The 17,146-nt window shown below is 32.9% G+C and overlaps 3 protein-coding genes across 3 annotated transcripts; 1 reads left to right on the forward strand and 2 right to left on the reverse strand.

Moving 5' to 3' along the window:
* Nucleotides 1-316: 316 nt before the first annotated feature.
* On the reverse strand, nt 317-5,122 carry HELRODRAFT_101552 (hypothetical protein). Its single transcript, XM_009024110.1, has 9 exons — nt 4,913-5,122; nt 4,686-4,772; nt 4,239-4,313; nt 3,792-3,968; nt 3,258-3,344; nt 2,642-2,824; nt 2,330-2,412; nt 1,773-1,899; nt 317-1,225 (listed from the first exon to the last, which is right to left on the reverse strand). Exons 1-9 carry the CDS (start codon nt 5,069-5,071, stop codon nt 923-925), a joined length of 1,281 nt encoding a protein of 426 aa, XP_009022358.1. The 5' UTR covers nt 5,072-5,122; the 3' UTR covers nt 317-922.
* A 2,629-nt stretch (nt 5,123-7,751) lies between these two features.
* On the forward strand, nt 7,752-8,057 carry HELRODRAFT_125934 (hypothetical protein; the record flags this gene model as incomplete). The annotated part of the gene is made up of 1 exon (XM_009024111.1): nt 7,752-8,057. A coding segment is annotated over one exon (306 nt), but the record flags the coding sequence as incomplete, so codon positions are not given.
* A 936-nt stretch (nt 8,058-8,993) lies between these two features.
* HELRODRAFT_192867 (hypothetical protein) lies at nt 8,994-14,672 on the reverse strand (the record flags this gene model as incomplete). The annotated part of the gene is made up of 15 exons (XM_009024112.1): nt 8,994-9,280; nt 9,629-9,709; nt 10,053-10,166; nt 10,562-10,648; nt 10,791-10,862; nt 11,139-11,237; nt 11,499-11,549; nt 11,864-11,953; nt 12,202-12,306; nt 12,603-12,677; nt 13,003-13,095; nt 13,398-13,447; nt 13,627-13,739; nt 13,923-14,052; nt 14,612-14,672. 15 exons carry the CDS (start codon nt 14,670-14,672, stop codon nt 9,215-9,217), a joined length of 1,287 nt encoding a protein of 428 aa, XP_009022360.1. The 3' UTR covers nt 8,994-9,214.
* Between the last annotated feature and the right edge of the window lie 2,474 nt (nt 14,673-17,146).

Below are 17,146 nucleotides of genomic sequence, written 5' to 3' on the forward strand. Positions count from 1 at the left end.
TGTGTGTTAGTGTGTGTCTGTTTGTAAACTTTTTTATGCGTTTAATTCATCTGCATTTATATCCATCTATTTATTCCAATGTTTTGTTGTGGACACCTATCTACGCTGTTGTGCCTATCATTCTTGTATCTTCATGTCCGACAATATTATAACTATTTTATTTTTTTGTAAAAAGTTGGGTTGGAGAAAAAAGAGAAAGTAGAAGTTGAGAAGTGAGGGAAAGAGAGAGAGAGAGAGAGAGAGAGAGAGAGAGAGAGAGAGAGAGAGAGAGAGAGAGAGTGAGTGAGAGGAAATTATTTCACACAAAAACAAGAAATCAAAAATAAATTTCTTCTCACAAATTCCACCAACGCCATAACATTATTAAATTAACACGCATCCATCAAAAATAAACTCAAAAAAACATTTATTTGAAATGCGAATAAGGAATTTCAACTAATCTCAGACACACAAAAAATTACAAACGTCTGAAGCACTTCGGTCAAAAATTTAACAAAATAATTTACCCGGTATTGCAAAGTAGGAAAAAAAACCATCACATTAACAGCCAAATTAACACTAATAGATACAAATTGACAAAATAATATAAAGTTATAAACCATAGTTTAACGTCTTAATCTCAAAATATAAACCATAAATCAATAAAATGCGTATAAAATGGACACTCTGAGGTGCCAGCATGGTCAAATAGTGGACACTGGACAGCTTCGACTTCTTCAACGTTAAATTTAAATTTTTAATAACCACCATCATCACCATAATCGCACTCGTTATCACCATAACATCATAATTTTCACTAATGTTAATGATATCTTTGCAATATTTTTATTAAAACCTTCATCACCATCATCATCATCCTAATCATCATTCTTGCCCCTGCCATTTCACCAAATCATCATCACACCCTCAAGCAGCACTCACCCTACAATTCATTCCTTCCATCTCTATAGTGATAACCACCACCACCATCATCATCATCATCATCATCACTCCCACCGAAATATCTATAATCGTTATCATAACCACCGTCATCATCGTCGTCGTTGTCGTCGTCATCACTCACGTTGATGCGCTTCTCACCGACGCTGTAGTGGCTAATGTTGCTCCCATCGTACTTCATCATCATCACCAGGTAGTCGTGCAGGTCGCTGACCTCATGCGAGCCAGTGTACATATCCAGGGTTTTTCCATTCAGTATTAATAGCATCGTGGGGTAACCTCTGATCTATTTATAGACCGGGTTATATTTTTTAAAATTTGTCCATTTATTTCGCAAGTTTTTTAAACAATTAATTTAATATTAATATTATCATTACTTAATTTAAATATAAAAATTGTAGCAGTGATTGTATTGTATTATAGGTAGCTGTTATAGTAATACAGTAGTAGTAGTAGTAGTAGTAGTAGTAGTAGTAGTAGTAGTAGTAGTAGTAGTAGTAGTAGTAGTAGTAGTAAAAGTAGTAGTAGTAGTAGTAGTAGTAGTAGTAGTAGTAGTAGTAGTAGTAGTAGTAGTAGTAGTAGTAGTAGTAGAAGTAATAGTAGTAGTAGTAGTAGTGGCAGTAGTAGAAGTAGTAAAAGCAGTAGTAGTAGTAGTAGTAGTAATAGTAGTAGTAGTAGTAGTAGTAGTAGTAGTAGTAGTAGAAGTAGTAGAAGCAGTAGTAGTAGAAGCAGCAACAGTAGTAGCGTAATATATCATCAGCATTATCATTTTCATCATCATCATCGTTTTCCTCTCCAGCATCATCATCACCATCACCACCGAGCCAACTGACATCGTAACGATCGCACAGGTGCTTCTGGTCGGCGCAGTTGACCTCTGCGATGACGACGTTCTTGACCTTTCGTGACCTGAAGGCCAGTTCCATCCAGGTGGGAGACAGGTGTTTGCAGAATTCACACCTGGATTGATTTAAAAGTGAAATCAAGTGAAATACAAAAAAAAAGAAACATTATTTTAGTCATCACCATTTCATTACCATCGTCTTTATCATCATCATCATTATCATTATTATTATTATCGTATGACATTTACTGTGACAAGAACAAGCTATGATGCTAATTAAATATATTTTACCGTTCTGCACTTAACTTCACAATGAGCAAAATGGTCTTAACCTTTAATATTATTTTATACAATTTTTAAAAATTTTATCATTGCGCATTATTTAATTAACATTAACTTATATATATATATATATATATATATATATATATATTATATATATATATATATTTATTTATCATTGTATGTTTTTTATGGTGAAAAATAAAAGATGTTCCAATTATTATTATTATTATTATCATCATTATCATCATCACCCCAACTAACCAAGGCACGTAGAATTTGATGAAGACATACTTACTGGTCGCCAGTTGACCATCAACCGTCCTCATATCCAACGTCCTAACGAGCTACCATCAGAAGAATTTGACCAGCATATTGTTACGATTAGGTATAATAAATCATTTCATTTTGTTGTGAATGTGTGTGTGTTTGAGTGCATGTGTGTGTGTGCGTGTGTGCGTGTGTGTGTGCGTGTGTGTGTGAGTGTGTGTACATATTTTACTCTTTAATCAGCATCATCTTATCCTTATTTCATAAATCCCCTACTGCATCATTCAAAGTTAATAAAATATTCACCTTATTCCCTGATACACCGACGCGAGTTTCTCCCCCCTCATCATCATCAGCATCATTACCATGACCGCCACCAACATCATCGTCATCATCATCGTCATCATCATCAATGGTCTTGTCGTGGAGTTGATGAATGAATGAGAGCAGGTCTGATAGACTCTTATGAGATCCTCTATATATATCCAACTGATGAGGAAGAAGAAGATGAGGAGGATGACGATGATGATGAAGATGATAGTGAAGAAGATGATGACGACGATGACGATAAAGATGATGAAGAAGATGGAGGTGTTGACGACGACGATGATGATGATGATGTTGACGATGATGATGACGACGATAACGATGCAGATGATGATGATGATGACGATGATTATGATGGTGATGAAGGTGACAGTACGATGACACTGATGATATTAAAAGGTCAACACAAACTATGATCATGGCGAAGATAACGAAAATGGTCGGTATCGGTATGATAGTAACGAGAATAACGATAACAATAACGAGAATAACGATAACAATAACGAGAATAACGATAACAACAACGATATTATGATAACAATGATGATGTAATGATAAGAGTAACATTAATATTTTTTTAAAATAAAAAATATACCTTTTTGGTTCCTTTGTAGAAGATGATGGTTGGCACTTGAAGGACATTGGCCGTTTTACAGACATCGTCGTGCTCCTTACAATTCACCTTCAATCAATATACCAGATGGAAATAATTTTCCACTTGACGATGAATGAATGAGTGGATGGATGGATGGATGAATGAATGAATAGATGAATGAATGGATGAATGAATGGATGAATGAATGAATGAATGAATGAATGAATGAATGAATGAATGAATGAATGAATGAATGAATGAATGAATGAATGAATGAATGAATGAATGAATGAATGAATGAATGAATGAATGAATGAATGAATGAATGAATGAATGAATGAATGAATGAATAAAATAAACGAAAGAATGAACAAGTGAATGACTAAACAAACCAAAAAATGAACTGAAGCAAAGATAGAGCCAAAGCAATTTCGTGATGATACAAAAAAGAAACCACTCCAACCATTCACAAGACACCAACACAACAAAGCACTTTTTATTTTTTTAATTTATAAAAATCTCAAGAAACAATACCTGTAAAGTCTCTGCTTTGTAACTTTCGGTTCTGCTAACTGTCGCGACGACATCCTTCCAGACGCTGAAACTGTCCTTGCAGTTTGGACAGTGGGGGTCGTAGAATCTGACTATGACGCTACCTCGAGGGTCTAGGTACCCGCTTAGATCAGGGCCCGTCAACTCTACTATGAGATTCTTTCGTTGTTAGGTTGTCAAGGGTCTATTACACCCTTCCAAACAAACGCACACACACACACACGCACGCACACAACGTAAATGAACTACATCATTCTTGTCAATGTTATAATAGTTTTTGATATATATATGTTGTTATTATTTTTCTTATTATCAAGTATAAATTAATATAATAAACGTTATTATTGTTATTATTATATTAAATTAAATAAGATTATGTTATATTACATTATATTAACGAAAATTATTTGTAATTATGTTTGTGGCAACCTTTGGCTTGAACGGAAGGGTAGATAGATAATTTTTCATACTGATCAGGTCTCTAGCTCCTGTGTAGGCCCCGACCTGGAGAAGAAAATTCTATCGTCAATTAATACCATCAATCTAATTCACATTTAAGTAGAAATTTACATTTACTTATAATATTAAATAATAAAATTGTTGTTTTTTGTTTAAATAATATTTCAATGTAAAATTATCTAATTAGCATTTCTTAGAAGTTTCGGCATCCTTTCAACCAATCAAAGCGTAGTGGTACAAACGACTACTCAGACCACAACAACACGTGCCTTGCACGTGTTGTTTAAATTAACCACTACATCTAATACAATGTATATAATTGCTAGATTTCAGATACTTTCAAACAAATAACACTTCTAAGAAAAGTCTTTTAAAATATTATTTTTAGCAAATAATTTTCCAAAAAAAGACACAAACTCGACTGCCATCATCGTATAGGATGATGGTCGGATAGCCTTTGATGTCATTCTCACGACAGGTCTCAATGCTTTCCGTGCAATCAACCTTCAGGTAATAAATGGCATTATATCAAGATACTTTAAAATATGATTTTCAAAAGTTAATACCAGACTTTTTGAAAAATTAAACGAATGATCGAGTTGTTAGTAACATTGTTGAAGAGCCAAACTTGAGATATTTCTTACCTGTGCGATCGTAACTGCACTCCTCTCCACTTGATCCAAACTGTCGGCCAGGTTTTTCCAGATTGGTTCCAGCTGCTTGCAGTGTGAACACCGTGGAACGAAAAATTTGATGAAGTGTCGACCGTCCGTTACAAGTTTGTGGAAGTTTCCATCATTCATATTGAGGATGCCCGACTGCTTGCTCCTCTGTTCATCGTCATCTTCATCGTCATCGTCCTCATCATTCATCTTCCTTTTCATCTCTTCGTTCTGCGATTTTTTAGAGATTTTATTTTTATAAAATAAATCATCGCCACTATATTATTAATTATTTAAAGTATTTCGAATGAAATCTGAACAGTTGCGCTTTGAAGGCTGTTGTTATTAAATTCATCACGTATTTCTACAATTTACATTGGAATAGTTTATAATGTGGCCAGAATTAATTGAGTAGAGACATCTTATAAAAATGCTGCAGCAACACTCACCGATGCGTGCATATCTTTCTCCCCTCTCCTCCCCGCTCTATATCTCTCCAGAATTTTGCCGATATACTTGCCCGAGAACTTGGCCGATGGAGTCGAACTTTTCTTGAAGACCACCAGACTTTTTATGGAATTTTTGAGAAAAATTTAAATCAAATTATTCAAATTTTTATGAAATAATATCTGAAAACATCCAAACTAAGAAATACATTGTCTAAAAAATACAAATTCTTATTCATTTTAAAATCAAATTTTTTAATGGGCAAACTATGCGAATAACTTCCAATGAATATATTCCTTTTTTTTAAACCATTGAAAGTTTGCAATTGTTTTTAAAACTTGTTAAAAACTTGTTTTTAATTTGATTACTATTCAAACAAATTAACAAAGTAATATTAATTGTCGTAATTATTGTATTATAATTATTTTAATTTATAATATTACTGTTTAAATTATTTTATTATGATAAATAAAATTAATAATAACGTCGGAAATTCTTCAATCTTCAGTTTCTTGCAGACGTCAATATTTTTGCCGTCATAACAATCTATCTGTGGGCGGGTCAATCGATCGATCGATCGATCCATCAATCAATCAATCAATCAATCAATCAATCAATCAATCAATCAATCAATCAATCAATCAATCAATCAATCAATCAATCAATCGATCGATCGATCAATCAATCAATCAGTCACTCAGTCAGTTAACCAATCAATCGGTCACTCAATCGATTAAACAATGATAACCTTCGCAACGATAACGTCATGCAACTGTTCATTACTCTGAACTTTCTTCGCTATGGCACTCAGGTGTGGCAAGAATCTGTCGCAATCCGGACACCTGGAGACGATGATGACGATGCTGACGATGTTATTTTGATAATGATGACGATAATGATGATGATGATGATACTCTTGACGATGATGATGACGATGATGATGTTTATGATAAATGATAACATCGTCGATAGTGCAATGGGTTAAACTCGTTATCAGTAATGCAAAAACATCTTCATTAATTATTTTACCGTCATTATGACTTGCAAAAAACATATACAAGTCGAGATCATTTGCAGTCGAATCCAGTATCTGCAACATACAAGTAGGCATTCTATGCCATCACGTCGTCTACGTTAACGCTAATGCTCTGTTACTTTTTACCTCAATGAAGATCTTTTATAGTTTTAAAGCGTTATTTAATTATGAACCTGAATTTGTAGAAGAATATCAGATGAGGGGTTTGTTCGATGTTTTCCTTGAACAATTTTTCAGTGTACGTTTTTATCAATCCATTTCCATGTCTTTCATCTTCATCGCCATCATCGTCAACAACAACATTGGGGTTGTTGTTGTTTGTACTGTTGTTGCCGTTGTTGCTTGAGTTGTTGTTGTTGTTGTTGGAAAAGAAGTTGTTGACGTTGTTGTTGCTGTTGCTGACGTTGATGCTGCTTGTGGATGCGTCGTCGTCGTTGTCATCTCTTAAGCCGCTACTCACAGGCTGTGTGCAGTTTGCAACCAACACCACCAAAGTGAGAAAAATAACTATTTTAATTACTTTTGAAATATTCATTTCGTCATTCTTGACTGGTTGAAACAAATGCAACTGAGCCATGGTGTACAATATAAAAAGTTAACAACGTAGGGAAGATGTTGATGGTGCTGGCAGCTATCAATAATAATAGCTAATAACATTCTATATTATTATTATATATTTATATTATATATATATTATTATTATTATTATTATATAACAGCTATCAATACATTCTATTACACGTACTCAGCGTGGGAGCACGCACAACAGCACAACAGCACGCAGGCATCACACGCCCTGATTAACGGTTGCTGAGGGAAGCATCTTTGTTTACAGTCCTGAAAAATTTGTATAGCGCTGAAGATGTTAAATCAGTGAAATATTTGACGGCGGTGTTTGTTTTCCAACTTTATTTACTTTGATTTGAACGTTATTTATGAACAACATGTTTACTATAGCGCAAATGAACAACAACAATATCGCGACCGTCAAAACGATTTGATTGTGTGTTATAGATTGTTATAAACGAGCTTTTTATATTTAATTTAGTTAAAACATAATCAACAACAACGCCCTACTTTATTTAATTGATAGCTTATCATCACCGAAGTAACATGACAACCACGGGAAGCAGCGATGCAGACGACTACGTTCCTGTGGCTGGCTTCAACGTCCTCTCCCCAGGTGGCCCAACTATCTGCAACCACAGTGGGGGAATCATCGGCAACAACCTTTACGTACACGGAGGCATCGACAAATCTCGTCTGTCAACCCCGTTGAACGGTTTTCACAAGTACTCATTCGACACCGGTATTTGGACCGATTTGACCGACACCGACTCGCCAGCTCTTAGTTACCACGCAAGCGTTGTACTGCAAGACCGCTACCTCGTTTTGATTGGTGGCTGGAATGGGAAATCGCGAACGAGCGATTTGAACATTTACGATGGCGCTCAAGAAAAGTGGCTTCCATGCGAGACTCACGGCTTTCCTATAGGTTCTGGATTGAGTTCGCACACAGCCAACTTGCTCTCAAATGGCAAAATATTAGTTGTCGGAAGGGAGGGGTTTCTTAAAACTCAGCGCAGATTTGCGAGTATGTTTTTGATATCAAGCAATCCAGAAAGAGGTGAATTCATTTACAAGCCCTTGGAAACGACAGTATGTTCCAGATCCGGTCACACATGCGATGTCCTGAAGGACCAGTTGTACATCGTCGGTGGCAGAAATGACAACATGCTCGAGACTCATACATTTGTTTGCCCAGGCTCCAGCACATATTATTCCTCCATCCACTTCAAAAAACATTCAACAGAAATCCAAGAGGCAAAAGTTGCAGCCAGGAAATATCACGTGACATCCGTATGTAACCAGGGCGATTGCATCTTCATGCATGGTGGATGGACGTTCGACGGGAAGAAGAAAGATCCGGTATCGGATTGTTACCTGCTGAACTGTACATCTCCGAACCGCACCAAGTGGATCAGTCTCGGTGACTCCAGGATCCAACTTGCTGGCCACCTGACGTGCGTGAAAGCAGATAAGATTTATATGCAGGGAGGGGAGGGAAAGAAAGGTGCCATAAAAGGAACCCTCTACGAAGTCGAAGCTAAAAAAGCGAAAGTTCTATCGGAAGACGAAGAAGTTCCCTTCTACGATTTTGATTGGTGAACGCTGAACTATTTTGTCATTAACAGATTCAAAATTTCATTTCTTGACTACATTGCAGTTACAATTCGACTTAGTTTAACGAAAAATTGACTTAAATGATTATTGTTTCGATTGTATTATTGTTTGATAATATAATTTAATGTTAATTTCACTTTAGTAACATTAAATACAATGCCGCTAAACAAGAATTGATACCTCTTGGCTCTTTTTTTAAAATTAAAAGCTAAGCTGATTTCTCGGAAACATCTTGAAGCTGAGGGAGGACCGTGCAATTTATTGATACTTTAACTTTTATGATTCTACAGCTGTCGATACGTAATCAATGTACGTAATCAATAATACCATTAACGGAAACATCAATATAAATAACATTAATGGAGGTAATAATGCAACAATATATTAGCAATGAACAAGACTATTTTTAGATTATAATTAACACGGGAGAAAAACGATACAGAAATAAAAAACAGAAATTCATTCATAAATAAAAATCAATCAATCATTCATTTAATTAATCATTCAAATCAATCATTCATTTAATTAATCATACATTCAACCAGTCAATCAATTAATCAATCAACCAATCAATCAATCAACTAGAAGTTGGTTTATCATCTATAGACTACATCAGATCACATAAGTTGGGCCAGTTTTATACCGGACCCGCTTGTGTTATCTTCGTCGTATGTGCCTGCAACCTTTAATCAGTGAAGTGTATCATTGTTTTGTTATAAATATTGCTAATTATTATTATGAAATTGAAAATAAATGACTGAATGAAATTGAGAATGAGTGAATGAATGAATGAATGAATGAATGAATGAATGAATGAATGAATGAATGAATGAATGAATGAAATGAATGATTGATGAACATAGCTAATTTATTGAAATAGCCAAATTAACTTTACACATAATAAAATGATGACGACGATGATAAACATGATGATGAGAATGGTGATGAAGATGATAATAAGAATAATAATGACGAAGAAGAAGATGACGATGGTGATGATGATGACGATGATGATGAACTATACAGCCTACCTTTTGTATGTACTGAGGTGTCAATAATATTTCTTCATCCATATCTCTCAACTGATTGTCCAGTGTGATACATTTCATTATCTAATGATGATGATGATGACCATGATGATGATGACCATGATGACGATGACGATGATGGTTAAATAAACAGAGATCGCAAACGATGACAACAATATCGCAATGATTACGATGTGACAATCGAAAATGATGTTTTATAAAATGTCGATGACGACTTTGAAGATGCTGATTGCTACAATTACAACACCAATGAACAAACAAACAAAAACCAACAAAGAACAACTAACATAACAGAGAACAACAAACATAACAGAGAACAACAAACATAACAGAGAACAAAGAACAACAAACACGAACAACAAAGAACAACAAACACAACAAAGAACAACAATCAAAGAACAAAAACCTGTTCCCTCAGATGATCAATCATCTTGCTGTTGTTGTACTTATCCGGGTTGTCATGGAAACTGACCATCCCGTCCTTCTGGTTGATCGTGGCATAGATCTCCTTATCTTCAATCTTTGGGGAATTTTAAAAAATGATGACGAAGACGATGAAATGATAATACTGATGGTGATGGTGACAACGACTATGATGATGTTATTAGTGACGATGAATGAATGAATGAATGAATAAATGAATGAATGAATGAACCAATGAATGAATGAATTCAATTGAATAATTAGTTTATTCAGTAAAAAAAGCTAGGAGACCCGAAGATATGACTTGTTGGGCCACCATAAAATTAGATTAGATTCAAGATGTTGAAGATGATAACAAAAGTCCACAATAATTATAACTAATAATAATAATAATAAATAATTATGCTAAGAATAAAAAAGATGATAACATCACACAAACGCGCGCGCACACACGCACAAACACACACGCAAACACGCGCACATTAAACAGACCATATTTAAGATATAATTCTCAGCTGTCGAAGCTGAACCTAGCTGAACCCTGTTGGCCATGTCACTGAAGGACAAGGTCATGAACGTCTGTGATGATGGTGATAATGGTGATGATGACGATGATTATGATGATGATGATGGTGTTAATGATGATGATAATGGTGTTAATGATGATGATTATGGTTGAATTTTTGAGTTTAAATTAGCAACTTAATTAAGACTAAATCACCTTTGTTAAACATTGTATGTTTCTCTTGTAGTTTGATCTCACACACTGCTTCACTAGGCCCATGTTTTGGTCCTGGCAGTTGCGTGTGTGTGTGTGTGAGTGTGTGGAGTGTGTGTGTGTGTTGTACACTTAGTGAATGAATAAATGAGAAAAATTAAAACACAAGTGAACGAGTTAATGAATGAACAAATGAATGAATGATTGAAAGAATAGAGTAATGAATGAATGAATGAATAAATGAATGAATGAATGGTGAAACGAATACAAAAATGAATGAATGAACGAACGAACGAACGAACGAACAAAGATGAACGAACATAGCAAATCAACCCCGGCACACAGACCTACCCTCAGATAAACATCAGTATGCTTCATGATGAGGACATTGAGATCTTGGTTGGGTGTCTGGAAGCTATTTGACAGATCTACATAGGGCTGGCACAGTGGCTGTTATGTGTGGGTGGTATCCACCATCATATTTCCACCATTATCATTAGCATTACCATCACCATCGTCATCGTCGTCATCATGTTCACTCACTACATCATCACCATAATGTTCATCATCATCGTCATCATTATTGTCCATATCATCGTTGATTTGATCATCACTCTCAATATTGTCTAACCATTGTTACATCACGCACACACACATACCACAAAGACATACACACACACACACACGCACGCACACAAAGCAGAATGCAACCTTAATGTAGCGTGTTGAGACGTGGGATGTGTACCGAGGGAGTGTTGGTAACTGAACAACAATTATTAATAATTATGATAATTCGTTACAATTATTGTTGTTATTATAATAATAATTAACAATTATATATAGATAACATACTGAATGAATAAATTCCATAAACACCGTCATCATTATCATCATTCAAGTAACAATCAACATCATCATCAGCATCACCATCATCATCATCATCATCATCCAAATAACAAGCATCACAAGTTATTTAGCCACATTTTATCAGAAAAATTCACTTTTAAAATATTTGAATTTTTTAATAAATATTTTAAAATAGGACTAAATAGAATAGATAGAACAAATGGTGAAACCTTGCCATATTCAATGAGAGAAACCAGAATGAACTTTTTGTAGGCTTCTAACATTATGTGACTCAGTGCTAGGCTAGGTGCTGTGATTGCCTGGGTTGGGACAGAAATTAAATTGAGTTTAAATAAGAAATTTTGAAAAATATAAAACAAATAAATAAATTAATTAATTAAATAATTCAATTTTTGCGAAATAATTTGTTTGTTTTATATCATTTGACGTTTGTTAACAAACACATGAAAAGAGTTCAATGTACATAAAATATAACAAACAAACAAACACACGCACACACACACGCACACAAAACAAAGAAAAGAAAGAAAGGAAGGATACAACAAACATTTTCGAAAAAGAACGAGGCTCTCTTGAAATTCTTCACAGCCGCGTATATCATCCCACCATAATAGTAGTAGAGCAAGAAGTGCTTCACATTAAATTGACCAAACTGAAAAGTTAGATGAGGAAACTTGATGATGATTGTGAAGATGATACAATGACGATGACGACAATGATGATGACGAATGACAATTTTGGTATATCCGTTTGTTTGATTTGTTTTTTTATTTATTTTATTTGTTTGTTTGTTTGTTTTGTTTCTATATGTGTATTTGTGAGATATGAATCAATAAGGCTGAAAAAATTATAATGACTGTAAATAAAGGAAAAAAGATGCTGTTCCAATCTTTCTATCATCATCATCACCATCATCAACACCACCATCAACATCATCATCATCATTACCTCCTTGCTGATAGAGTGAATGTCACAATCTAAATATGGCAGAGCAGGTTTCATGCACTTCGATAGCAGGCAGGCCTGCGCGAGGTCAAGGTCATTATATTTAAAAATAAATCTGTGTCAAGGTCATTGTGATTAGTACATAAATTTAGGTCAAGATATTTAGGTTAAAAATAAATCTATGAGTCCTCAATGATATAATAAAAAAATTGAATGAATGCATATTAATTGTATGTATTTTTTCTATGCATGAAGTGTTTAATCAATCATTCAACCAACCGACCAACCGACTATCCAACCTACCAATCAACAACAAAAAACCAACAGATCAATCAATCAATCAATTAATCAATCAATCAATCAATAAATCAACTAACCAACAACAAACCAACCAACAACCAACCTGACACAAGTCAGCATGAATGGATGTCAGCTGGTTAGGATTCACTCTGATCTTCTCAATGGCCCGTGCAAATACCGCAATTCCTTTGATTGTCTGAAATTTCATCAACAACATAGTCACCGTCATCATCATCCTCACCATATTTCATTATCGCTAATAATGATGCCATTAACAACGTCATTTTATCACTACATTATAACATATAAGTTAATTTTTAGTGCTGAAATATTTTTGACATTCAAAATTATTATTATAATTATAGTTATATTATAATTATTAGAAATAAAAGTAGTAGCAGTAGTAGCAGCAACAGCAGCAACAACAGTAGTAGTAGTAGTAATAGTATAATCATGTTGGCATGATTCGTAATATTAGTATAAAAATGATCATATCACTTGTTTCCGTTCAATCAGAGCATCGAGTAACTTGTGGCACAATTCTGCAACTGATGATTAAAATAAGAAAAAAATTTAGTTTCATATTTTTGTGTCAATGTTTTTTCATCGATGTTACATAAATAAATATTTACATCTAAAACTTTGAAACAAGAAATAGTTATAAATAAATAAATAACCAAAAAATAATAATCAAACAAAGAATAATTAGAATAATTAATAAACCCACATAAACCACTGGTGTAGCGAACTTGCTCTGAATTACAGTTTTTAATGAAATCTGACGACAACGCGAACAATGTGTCGAACTCAACTAATGGGCTGGCTGAAAATTTGGCTAACCTACAAAATTTTCAATTAATTTGTTTAAAAACTAATGTTTCAAAACATGGAGACAATTTTAAATTAAATAAATAAATAGTTTTTAGGAATTAAAAAACTAAATGAACAAATAAATGAAAAAATACAATTACAAATAAATGATTAAAAATAAATATAGATAAAAGTAAATAAATATAATCTGACAAAATAGCCAGACAGCCTATAGAATGTTCTTGGACATTGAATGTGGCCAACACATTGTCCAGTAGTGGTAGATTCTTACTGAGTACTTCACCCTCTTTTGTGACCAACGATGCCAGTTGGCTGAAGTTGCCTGCAATGGTCAGTTGATTATTTATCATTATTATTTATTTATTATATAAAATTAATATATTACATAATATAGTCAGTAATTTGAATTATTCAATAATTTATAATGGAAAAACAAATGTCAACTTATGCCGAATATTGCATTTGTAAACTAAATCTGAAAATCAGTAAAAATGACAAATGTATTTGAAATTTGACAAATTTGACTACCTACTTGGTACTTGATAAATAAATAAATTTATTTATTTTACGCTTCCGTTTACTTTACTTTACACATTTACATTTAATTTACAAATAAAAAACCAATATTATTGAGTATTAAATTTTAAATTAATTAAATAATTGGCAATTAAAATATCATTTTAGTGGGTGAGTATGACAAAACTTTTTTCAAAAGTTGGGCTCTTTGGGGGATTGGAGTAGTGCCCTAGTAGTTAATTAAAGTTAGGCAGTCGTTAGTAGGAAATAGCAGGGTCCTGCTAGCTGAGGCAGTGCTGTCTACTCCACAGGTGAAAAATTTTTAAATTTAAAAAAAGAAAGATATTTTCTACAAAAAATTCAACCTTGTATTGAATAAGTTTGAACGTTGTTCACAAACGTTTCTAAAGCTGTGTTGGTAGACATCGTATTACTCTTGGCGTGTGAAGTTAGCTATGATTTCACAGCCTAGGATTCATATAATTAGAATAAATATAACGGCCTTCGCTCATTTTTGACGGTCGAACAAGGAGCTTATTTCCAGAGGAAAATTGGAGGGTAATTTTTTATCGCCCAAGTCAAAAGTTACGATCGTATATTTACTAATTTCGGAATATTGCTTTTATTTAAAATTTCAAAATGTTTTAAAAGGTGAGACTAGATGCTGTTTTGGGATAGATATTGCTGTATGACGGTTAAGTATCTTTTTGCATTTTAAATAAAAGAAATTTTTTGTGAACCACCAACTACACTAAACGACGACTAATTAGTAATTAAATTATTAAAGTCTAATAATTAAACTAAAACTAATCTCTACTGATTCTAATTACTAATTGAAATAAATAACAGATAACACTAACGAACATTAACAGATTAGACTACTAGAAACTACCAACCACTACATTAGTAGATCATGATCATTCAGTTTTAAAGAATCCCCATCACCATAACCAATGAGGTTTGTAAAAATTGTACTTTTAATTTATTATATTTTATGCACTTAGAATGTTGTGTTATTAATTATTATCATTAATTTATTAAATGCTGTGCATACCTATAGCAAGTAAATAAAATAATTAAGCATAGAAATAGCCACAATCAAATTAATTTATATAGGCATGAGTATAATTTGGATAATAATAATTAAAAATATTGGTATCATTGAAAATGGATAAAGTCATAAATAAAAAAAATAAATCATAAATTGCTAAAAATAATAGTTCCAGTAAGATTTTGCCTTACACCTACATCTTTTTTACATTCTTATATTATAATAAATGTTTGTTATCAAATATATCAAGGATTGATTTCTCAATCCATGACTAGATTGAATGTCATGACCCTACAGTTCCAGAGGATCCCCATCACCATTAGTCAATAAGGTTTGTAGAAATCACCCCAGGCATACCATCAATGTTTTGTAGCCACCTTTTAATGTAGTGTTAATAAAATGACATTGAGAATAGTTATTTAAAACAATCTTATTAAAATTATTGAACAGGTATGACAAGATTACTTTCTTAATGTCCTAGTGTGAGGAAGATGTAAGCTATTTATCCAAAGATAATCATATGCCTTATGCCCATACAAATGCAGTGTCAACGCGAATGATTTTTGATCAGAGTCATATGTTCTAATTTTTTTAAACTTTTCCAGAAATTTTTCTGTTAATTTATTTGTTACATTAAATACTTGATGTGTATTTCATATAAAAACTTGATTATGCCAATTTAGTTAACTTGTTAAGCGTTAATATAAAATTGACTCTACTTGTAATGGTGATTGGTATGATGATGATGATCCCAGTCCTAAACAGGGTTTATTATTCACAATGTCATTATGCCCTTTCTAAGTTTTAATAAAATACATGGAATATTGGTGAATGCATTTTATATTTTTTGTATAGATAATGTTGCAATGTACAATGATGATGTGAATTGCTTCCTTGTGTAACTGATGACATATAAATATAACTAACTTGAAAACATGGGAATGCTTTCTTCAGCATTACCTTCCTTTCTCCATCATAACCCTTATAATCTTTATTATAGAAATGGTCACTGCATATTCTTGCATTTTTTGATGGAAGCCATTTGAAATCATTTATTTCCTGTCTGATGCACTTAATCCAATTGTTTTGCATTTTTACATTTTGAGGAAATCTGAAATTTTATAAACTGTTACAGAAACTTGTGCTATTCTTAAGTATTGCTTTTAATATTAAAATGGTAATCCATGATAGCATTATAAATTATAATAGTCTATAAAATAAAATGTATGTAATTGTAAAACAAAATAGTTCTATTCAACGAGTATAGGGATATTGTTACATTTATTTTAGTGTGAAGTTAATTTGAAAATAAACCTGTGAAAAGATGCATCAGAAATTTTCTCATTTCTATTTATTATTAATGCAATTTTTAATGCAACAGGTAGGCATGTTTATGTATAGCTACGAAAATGAAAATTTACTTAAAAACTAAATTATTGTATCTGACACGAAAATTAGTACAGAGACAAAAACGAAAGAATAAATGACAATATAAAAATTTAAACATTGATTGAAAGAGTTTATTCTAATTATATGGTATGGGCAATTCGTTGCGAAATCGTTGGAGGAAATGGTGTCAACAGTAGTTATTTTACTGCATGGTAGTTAATCAGCTGGTATAAAGGTTATATTCAATTCCTATCAAATAAATTTGACAAAATATACACAGGCAGAACTAAATAAATAAATAGACATGTAGTTATAATACATTTATAATGTTGTATTTACACATTCAAATTGTAAAATTGTTTTATGGTGTAGTCTCAAATTATTTTAAATTCTCTCAGAAAATTTTAAACTTTACTACACTATATATACTAGTTATTTTTATCAACAATTAAAAATTTAT

Source organism: Helobdella robusta (genome assembly GCF_000326865.2).
Source record: "Helobdella robusta unplaced genomic scaffold HELROscaffold_39, whole genome shotgun sequence".
Taxonomy (NCBI): domain Eukaryota; kingdom Metazoa; phylum Annelida; class Clitellata; order Rhynchobdellida; family Glossiphoniidae; genus Helobdella; species Helobdella robusta.

Excerpts from the sequence above, each read along its gene's own strand:
- HELRODRAFT_101552 (XM_009024110.1), bottom strand. The coding sequence starts at position 5,071 with ATGAATGATGGAAACTTCCACAAACTTGTAACGGACGGTCGACACTTC. Across the intron at positions 3,969-4,238 it reads CCCTTCCGTTCAAGCCAAAG|AATCTCATAGTAGAGTTGAC; the intron begins GTTGCCACAAAC and ends TAACAACGAAAG. Across the intron at positions 1,900-2,329 it reads ATCAAATTCTACGTGCCTTG|GTGTGAATTCTGCAAACACC; the intron begins GTTAGTTGGGGT and ends AAATCAATCCAG.